The 9,649-nt window shown below is 36.6% G+C and overlaps 1 protein-coding gene across 1 annotated transcript; it reads left to right on the forward strand.

Moving 5' to 3' along the window:
- Positions 1–130: 130 nt before the first annotated feature.
- Positions 131–3,240, forward strand: LOC141646239 (protein FAR1-RELATED SEQUENCE 5-like). Its single transcript, XM_074454203.1, has 4 exons — positions 131–203; positions 1,142–1,428; positions 1,606–2,880; positions 3,082–3,240. The coding sequence occupies exons 1-4, from the start codon at positions 131–133 to the stop codon at positions 3,238–3,240; spliced, it is 1,794 nt and encodes a 597-aa protein (XP_074310304.1).
- Positions 3,241–9,649: the final 6,409 nt, after the last annotated feature.

A 9,649-nucleotide genomic window follows, 5' to 3' on the forward strand; every position in this document is an offset into this window, starting at 1 on the left:
TCAAAATCGACTAAAGGTATTGATATTTCTTCCGATTTCTGATTTAATAATCGAATAACTTCAGTAATTGAATCAAATAACAAATTCTGACTTGATTTACGTGTTTTTTCCATAAATTTCAGCTTCAACGATGCTGAATTCAAACGATCAAACGCTTACTCTGCTTGATAATATTGCTGATAATCAAACAACGATGAATTCAGGTGTAAATTTGTGACATAATGCTGATATAATAACTGTTGTTATTAGGTTGATATGTATTTTGTAAAAATTACTGATTGCATGAAGATTGTTTTCATATTGTTACTCATTTTGTCATTATAATAACAATAACAACTACATAATATAACAGTAATTGCATGTAGGTTTTCATTCATGATATAATTCAATATCTAGTATTTGAATAACTGGATTACAATAATACAATAACTTCCTTATAGTATTAAAATAGCTTTGATATTACATTAAAATAACTGTGTGTGCATTGTGGTGGACTAGGCTACCAATTTCACTAAAACCCTCCTCTCCCTGATAGAAAAATTGCATTTGTATAATACAATAACTGCATTATAACGTTAAAATAACTGCTGTAGCAGAGATTGTTTTTTTCATAATAAATACTACTTTATAGGATCTGACAAAAAAAATTCTTACAATAACTACTCTTTAATAATGAAATAACTTTAATACTACATTAAAATAACTGTGTGTGCATTGTGGTGGACTAGGCTACCAATTTCACTAAAACCCTCCCCTCTCTGATAGAATAATTGCATTTGTATAATACAATAACTGAATTATAACGTTAAAATAACTGCTGTAGCAGAGATTGTTTTTTTCATAATAAATACTATTTTATAGGATCTGATAAAAAAATCCTTACAATAACTACTCTTTAATAATGAAATAACTTTAATACTACATTAAAATAACTGTGTGTGTATTGTGGTGGACTAGGCTACCAATTTCACTAAAACACTCCCCTCTCTGATAGAATAATTGCATTTGTATAATACAATAACTGCATTATAACGTTAAAATAACTCTGTCTTTGTAGAGGTTGTATTGTTTTGTTTTGTATAGAATCTAAGATATTGAAATTAATAATACCATAACAGTTCTCCTGTTTTAATGTTTCCAGGCATTGAAATTAATACTACCAATGCAACAACTTTTTCTACACCTATTGTTGCGTCTGAAACAGGAGAAAATACTATCCATAATCTGGGATTGAGATATACTCCAGGTGGCAGTGAGGAGTGGAATAGGATGGTAGAAAATGGTTTCAAACCTGCTTTGGTGTTAATGTTTGTAAAGCTGGAGGAGGCAATAGAGTTTTACAATTTATATGCTGTGGCTTGTGGTTTCATACGAAGAAAGTACACACGAACAAGATTCCGTGATGGTTTGATAGACAAAAAATCAATGGTCTGCAACAGACATGGATTCAAAGAGGATCGCAAAAAACTCAAACCTGTTGTTGAATTTGAAAACACAGAAGAGAAAAAGAAGAGGAAAAGATCCGTAGAGCCAAAGAAAACAAAAATAACAAGATTTGGTTGCAAGGCAAAAATACGGTTTTGTGCTGTATTCAATGACCTTAAGGAGCTAATAGGGTTTGCTATTGATACGTTTTATGAAGGTCATAATCACAGACTCTGCTCACTCAAAGAACGGGAATTCCAGAAAAACGTAAGAACACTTAACCTTTACATGAAGCAGACAATTGTTAACAATTGTAAACTCAACATCGGGGCTACCAAGACATTTAGAATTCTGGCGGAACAATCAAATGGGTATGCAAACATTGGTGCATCTCTCACAGAATTCAAGAACTTCAAAAGAAATATTAAATGTTATATAGGTGACAAGGATGCTGACATGATTCTCGATTATTTAAAGGCGCTTTCTGAATCACAAGATGGTTTTTACTATGCTTATCAAGTTGATGAGGATAATTGTTTGGCTAAAATCTTTTGGGCAGATGCACAAGCAAGAATGAATTATTCCTTGTTTGGGGACACCATCACCTTTGATCCTACTTACGGTACTAACAAGTACCACATGGCCTTCACCCCATTCACTGGTGTTGACAACCACAAAAAATCAGTGACTTTTGCTGCTGCACTTGTCGATCATGAGAACGATGGGTCATTCATTTGGGTGTTTAAGAAGTTCCTTAATTTTATGAGCAACAAGGAACCTCAGTGCATTCTTACTGATCAAGATCCGGCAATTAAACTCGGGGTGCGTTCTGTATTCAAGAAAGCAAGACATCGCTACTGCATGTGGCATATAATGAAAAAACTTACCGATAAAGTTGAGTCACAGATTTATAAGGAGACTGACTTTGTTGAGCGGATATGTGGAGTTGTTTGGGATACTGACTTGGAACCCATTGAGTTTGAAGAAAAATGGACTCAAGTGATTAATGACTTTGAGTTGAATGATAATACTTGGTTGACATACATGTATGACAAAAGGCACAAATGGATACCTGCTTACTTTAGGGATTTGCCTTTAGGCTGCCTTTTGAAAACTACACAAAGATCAGAGAGTCAAAACAGTTATTTCAAAAGATTTGAGAGCATAGATGGCACACTTGTAGAATTTTGGTTGCGTTTTCAGAGTGCAATGGAACAACAACGCTATAATCACAGATTTCTTGATGCTGCAAGTGACAGCACATTGCCACAGGTTTCTTCTAAGACAATGATTGAGAAACATGCCTCTAAAATCTACACACATACTATTTTCTATGAGTTCCAAGAGCAAGTGCAAATGGCTCCCTGTTCGTGTGCCGTTAGGGGGTTTTCTGAGCAAGGAAACATGCACATTATAAATGTTGAAGATGCCTATAGGAAGCATAGAATATTTCAGGTTATTCAATTTTATAAACATAATTGTCTTTTTACTTTAACATACAATAACTGTGATAAAAGAATACAATAACCGTGTTTTACCATTAAAAAAACTGAAGGACTTCTACCTTGGTGTTAATTGCTAGTCTGCATAAAATAATTCATGTTGAACTATATAATAACTTTGTTTGCCTTTTAAAATAACTACACTGTAATGCAGGTTGCTCACAATAACGAATCAAAGGAAACAACATGTACGTGCAAGATGTTTGAGAGGAAAGGAATCCTTTGTAAACACATTATATGGATTATATCGAAAAGGATGCAAAAGCATACCGGAGCAGTACATCGAAACCAGATGGACGAAGAAATCATATAGAAAGCCTTTGTATGGACTGGATGGAAAGTTATTGCAAGACTACGATCCCACTGATTTGAGAAAGTTGGAATTATCAAGGGTATGGTCAGAGTTTTATGCAACAATAAGTGTTCTTAACTCGATGCCTGAAAATCAAATCAAGGAGCTAAGTTTGATGCTTTTACAATTCCGAGAGAAAATAAATCGAACCAAAGAGAGCTTGACAAAGGATCAAGAACTGGAAATGCTCTTAGGTTGTTCAGCAAAATCAAATATTACTGTTCTTCCACCAAAGATTGCAAAAAACAAAGGAAGCGGCAAGAGAATGAAATCAAACAAGGATAAGGCAATTGAGAAGGCGAGCAAACCGAAGAGGCTATGTAATAACTGCAAACAAATGGGACACCATGACAAGAGAAACTGTCCAAATCCGTTTGTTGAGCATGCTTTGGAGGAAGAAGATGAAGAGGAAAATGAAATGGAGGATGAAGATGAAGATGAAGAAGAAGAATGAAAAATGCATTACGCTTTAAAATAATCAAGATTACGTTTTAAAATAATCCATATTATGCTTTACAATAACCGCAAGATTGCAAAATAATTGTGTTAGACTTTTTTACAAATAATCAGGGGTATACTTTACAATAAGTGTGTTAGACTTTTACAATAATCAAAGTTATGCTTTACATTAATTGATGTTGAATCTTTTTGCAATTGTTCTGATTTTGTTCATTTAATAATACCTTGCGCTATTACAATAATCATATGAAAACTATACAATAATCACAATTATGCTTTACAATAATTGATGTTGAGTTTATTTGCAATTGTTCTGATTTTTTTCCATAAATATATTAATTTGATAATGCTTTTCAGTAATTGATAATGCTTTACACTTACCAATTTGTTACAATAATCAAGGATATGCTTTAAAATAATTTGGGAAGAGCTTTACAATAATCAAATACATGAGAGCTTTAAAATAATCAGAGGTATGCTTTAAAATAATTGGGCAAACGCTTTACAATAATCAGCTACATGAAAGCTTTAAAATAATTGCATTTGATCATTTGAATAACTTAATAATCATGTGAAAACTATACAATAATCACAATTATGCTTTATAATAATTGATGTTGAGTTTATTTGCAATTGTTCTGATTTTTTTCCATAAATATATTAATTTGATAATGCTTTACAGTAATTGATAATGCTTTGCACTTGCCAATTTGTTACAATAATTAAAGATATGCTTTAAAATAATTGGGGAAGAGCTTTACAATAATCAGATAGATGAGAGCTTTAAAATAATCAGAGGGATGCTTTAAAATAATTGGGCAAACGCTTTACAATAATCAGCTACATGAAAGCTTTAAAATAATTGCATTTGATCATTTGAATAACTGTCTAGAGATATTACAATAACAACTTATAGGCATTACAAAAACACTATCTTGTTCAGTCAATCAATAACATCTACATCAAATTTGTTCAGTCAATCAATAACAGCTATCTAAAGATTAGATTATCCAACAAATCCATCTAGAATTGTTTGCTAAATCCATCTAGAATCAATCAATTGTTCTTTTATGTGTTTCGCCGAGAAGGACCAGTAACGGCTGTTGTTTTAACCCTTTTCCTCCCTGATCTTCTGTCTTTTAAAAGTTCTTTCTCTACTTCCAATATACTCCGCCTCAAAATTTCCACTTCTTCCAAAAGAGACGCTCTTGACTCGTTGACATCTGACATCAACAAAATAGCCACCATCTCAAGCCATATAGGAATCCTCTCAACTTTCTTCTTAACCGCATACAATCCTTGCTCGTGCTTCCCTTCATATGTGAGCATGTGAAACATGGTAAAAAATCCCGATTCCTTATCAGCCTTGACATTCGCTTTCCATTCAAAATCAACATTCACGAATGTAAATGTGTTAATGAGAACTCCTTCTTTTGCTGTTTTCCTTGTATCCAAAAAGTCAGAAAAACAATCAACCTACAGCATGTACAAACAAAAAAAAGAATTAGAAAGCACGACTATACAATAACAAGTTTAAAACAATACAATAACTTTGTTACAGCAATACAATAATTCTGACTGAAAATAGGATTTGTATATGATCAGGAGTTAGAAAAACATACTGCAATCTTTGCAAGTCTGTAAAAATCGGAATTTTCCCAATCTTTATGCCACGTATGGTCCAGCACATCAACCGTCTTGTTCATAAAGTTCACACAAACACAAAAGTAGTACTTCTCTAAAGACAAAGGGATGAAGACAAGGTCCACATCGATCTCAGAGTTTACAACATTTTCACCTAAGAAATAGGACCAAAACCGCACAACCTTGTCTTTACCGGGTCGTCGATTCTGATCACTATCCCCTCCTTGCTCTAGCATTTCTTCAAATATTCCCTATAAATACCATAAAAGTGTGAAGAAAATTGAAGATAAATGATTAAACATTCTAGAGTAATTGCACAATGAAAAACAGATCATACCATATGTTCTGTCCCAAGAAACATCATCACTGGCACTTCTTTCTCTTTAACCTCCATGAAATTCAAGACAACTGACCAGGCAGCTATTATGCGCAACTCAGTGTAATTTTCGGGATTCGTAGAAAGAATATCAGACCTATACAAGACATCATTGCCCACAGAAAACAAAAGTTCACTGCAAAGGAGTAAAAAAAAGCTTAGTAATATTTTAACACAATATAAAAAAAAATAACTACCAGCTACAATAACTGAGTTTTCATAATACAATAACTATGTTAATGTAATACAATAATCGATTATTTTATTACAATAACATAGTTATGGTATTATGAAAACTCAGTTATTGAAACTTGTAAAAAAGATAGAATAATTGAACTTGTATAATACAATAACTGCAATACAGTATTAGAATAATCACAGAAACTTGTTTCTCATTGGGTTTGGAGAAAAAGAAACATACTCATTTGCAAGATTGTAATCATCCAAGAAACAATAATCAACAACTTGTTTCTTCTTGCTTGGCATAGCACGTGTATATCTGATGTTAGCCCTCATAACTTTTGAAACAACAACAAGATTTGTATCTGCCTTGCCACAGTTTATTGAGCAACCAAGACCATCAGAGTTCGGTCTACTACCTCGGCCTGATCTAATCATCCCAGCGCTCATAGGTGTATCAGGCATACTCTTTTTCCCAGGCCTCGGAGTACTTAAACCATCACCCAATTTCTCTGCCATAACCCTAACAGCTTCCAAAGCATCTGCTTCAGCCCTTACCGCTTCCAACTCAGCTAGCTTATGCTTCTCAAGCAAAACAGGCAGCAAAGGTGCCTTTGCCTTTGTAAAATCATCAACCAAATCCAACAACTCTTTCCTAATTTTGTTGATATCGGCTAAAACCAAGATGGCCGCTATCTCAGCTCTATATATGATCCTTTTCAATGGGTCATGCAACTCTGATTTGAACAACTTCCCAACATAAAACATCATATGAATCATGACAAAAACACCACAATCCAAATTCTGGGACCCTTCCGATTTCCACCCAAAAGCAACATTTACAAATTTGAAATTGCAGACCTCACTGCCTCTTTCAAACCCTTTCTCGACAAGAAAACTACCAAATATTTCAACCTGGTTACATTTTTAAATCAAAATTCATCACTCAAGAACAAAAAACATAACTAAAAGAAGTAGATGAAAACAAAAACTTATAATAAGGTACATACAATAGAGTTGGTAGCCAACACCCAGATACTATCTTCAAAATCATCATATACACGATTGTCAAGATAGTCCACAGTCTTCCCACGAAATTAACAACAACACAGAAAAAATGATCTCCAAAATGAACAGGGATAAAAACCTGGCATGATAAAATAGGCGTACATAAACCTTTGCTGTTCTCAACGATAAAATAATCAACAGAAGAAAGAAAGAAGAGAAAGGATTGGAAAAATTACCAAATCGGCACCAATGTCAAGAGAACCTTCGCTGTTCTCAATGACAGTGTCCCAAGCATTACAAATTTCCTTTCTGTATAAATCTTTCTCATCATCAGCAGCTTTGATAAGCTTAGACAAAGAAGCCTATGAAAAATATTACCACTGAAGGAAATGTAGATTCATATACATACTAACATACTCATATATGTCGAAATTAATTTGTCATAAAATTAAATGTGGATTTTATGCATGCAAACAATATAATAAAATAGAGAAGAAATCATATCCTTACAATGAAATTTCGGTTCAAATGGGCACAAAAGAAATCTCCTTTTCTTTTGTTCTTGAGCTTTCCTTTAATGGAAGAACAAGATCCAAGTGTAGGATCTCTCCTTAGGAATAATACCCAAAGCTAACTCTTAATCTAATTAATATTATTTGAGCTAGTATAATATTAATCTTGTGAAAAATTGAACCAAAAATGTTTGGTTTTAGGCTCTCAAAACCGGTTGAGAGAAGAGGAGAGGAAGAGGAATTATTTTGTCTCACTAAAATAATTATATGAAGAGAATGAATAATATTTGTTCCGGGTGTAATTCCAGAGCAAGTATTGTTACCACCCGTGGCTTGTAGAATGATGTCTTGAGTTGGATCCCTCGTCTCTATCGTTCCTCTCGGCCTCTCCTGCAACAATGAACGAACTGAGGGCTTGGCTTTGTGCCAAGCGTACTCACTCCGACGCCCAAGTCAGTAAACTTAGAGGGATAAGTTGTTATTACTTGGCTAAGGATGTATTGTAGAGAGATAAGGAATATATTACCAGATGAATAGTGATTCTTAGGTTAATTTTTGGATCCTTTCCTCAATGAAGGTTGAGGAGTATTTATAGACTTTCACCTTTTGTCACGTAGTGGCCAAGTGGCCAAGTGGCTAGCAAGTGGAAAGACCGTTCTACCCTCGGCCGATGGACCCATGGCAGGCCGGCCGAGGGTCTTGGATATGAGTACGCGGATATGTGTCCCGGCTGGCTGGTTGCCAGGCCGAGACCCCAGTGACAGGCCGATGGGTTGCATCGGCTAGACTGTCTAAGTCGTTGACTTGTTGTGGATATCTTTGACCTTGCTCAATATGTTGACTTGGTCAGCGGTGCAGAATATGCCCCATCAATTTGCCCCCAGCGTAGTCTATGCCGTGGTATGGGCTCCGATGTATGCTGAGCGTATATTCTGCGCAAGTAATTTCTGAAACTTTTCTGTATCGGCTTCTTCTACCTCGGCCTGGTTCTTATTAGGCCGTACCATATCCCCCCTCCACATGGATGTGTAAAGGGCATCCGATGTGGAAAAGAAAGTGACGCTGGCCGAGACCAGGGTTGGGAGTGCCGGTTGTTTTTGATTGCCCCCAGGCCGGTGCTCCCTAGCTTGGTTGATCACGTGGCCGGCGGAGAACAGATACATAGGAATTTGTTGAGGAAGATGAATAGGCGAAGAGAGGTGAAGGGGCGTGTTGAAGACGCTTGATCACTGTTGCATTGATTGACGTTTGACTGTTGCGACGATTGACTTTCCATGGTTGCATGTCTGACACGTGTCTCGCTAGCCGATTGGCGGCGCTTCATGTCTTTGTTCTCGATTGGTCCTTCTTCATGGGCTTTTCCCTATAAATAGGGCAGTTATTCCGTGAAATTGGCCACCAATTTCATTCTCCAAAATTTTCTTCTCTCTAAACTTTCAAGGGCTTCTTTGTCTTCTAATTTTCAGAGTTGTTACTCCGGCGAGTGTTTTTCTTCAAGGTAAACAAACAAATTTCCTTTCTTACTTTGTTAAATAATCATTGCTATCATGTCTTCTCGCGACGCCGGGACTAGCACTTCACTTCGCGCCGGGGGTTCCCGTCGCGTCTTGATGAGGAGGAGAAGCCAGCGCGCCCCCGATAAGGTCCGGCGGCCCTAGGTCTCCTTCTCCCGAAGTTGATCCTCAAATTTTGGAGGAATGGGAGGACGACGATGATGTCGATGATGACGCAGACGATTTTGGTGATGATGCTTTGAAAGGGCTCGTCCTAATGGGGGAGGCGATGACGTTATGGATCACGGCGACGCCTGTAATGTCCGCCTTGACCGTGCTTGGACCCATAAGTTCGCCAGTTGCTCCGGCGAGAAATTTTTCGAGGGCCATTTTTTCTTTGGCAGGGGATACAAAATTGTTATCCCCGAGGAGGGTCAGGCCGTCTGTTGCCCTCCACCGGGCTACACCGGCGTATATATGCGGCACTTGAGTACGGGCTCCGGTTTCCGCTGAATGAGTACGTTATGGCCATCATTAGGGCCATGAACGTTCTTATTGCCCAACCGCACCCGTTGGCTATGAGGACCATAGTCGGCTTTGTCTGGCTTTGTCTCTTCAAGGGAGAGGCCCCAACGGTGAATTTATTCCGCCGGCTTCATCATCTCCGGCCATCAATCTCTCGGCCGCGTCGGATGGTA

The sequence above is a fragment of the Silene latifolia genome, chromosome 1, assembly GCF_048544455.1.
Source record: "Silene latifolia isolate original U9 population chromosome 1, ASM4854445v1, whole genome shotgun sequence".
In the NCBI taxonomy this organism is placed as follows: Eukaryota; Viridiplantae; Streptophyta; class Magnoliopsida; order Caryophyllales; family Caryophyllaceae; genus Silene; species Silene latifolia.

What these genes read in the sequence shown, in the direction of transcription:
- LOC141646239 (XM_074454203.1), top strand. Translation starts at nt 131, where the DNA reads ATGCTGAATTCAAACGATCAAACGCTTACTCTGCTTGATAATATTGCT. An exon ending in TCAAACAACGATGAATTCAG is followed by an intron (nt 204 to 1,141) that starts GTGTAAATTTGT and finishes TAATGTTTCCAG; the next exon opens with GCATTGAAATTAATACTACC. An exon ending in TGATAGACAAAAAATCAATG is followed by an intron (nt 1,429 to 1,605) that starts GTCTGCAACAGA and finishes AATGACCTTAAG; the next exon opens with GAGCTAATAGGGTTTGCTAT.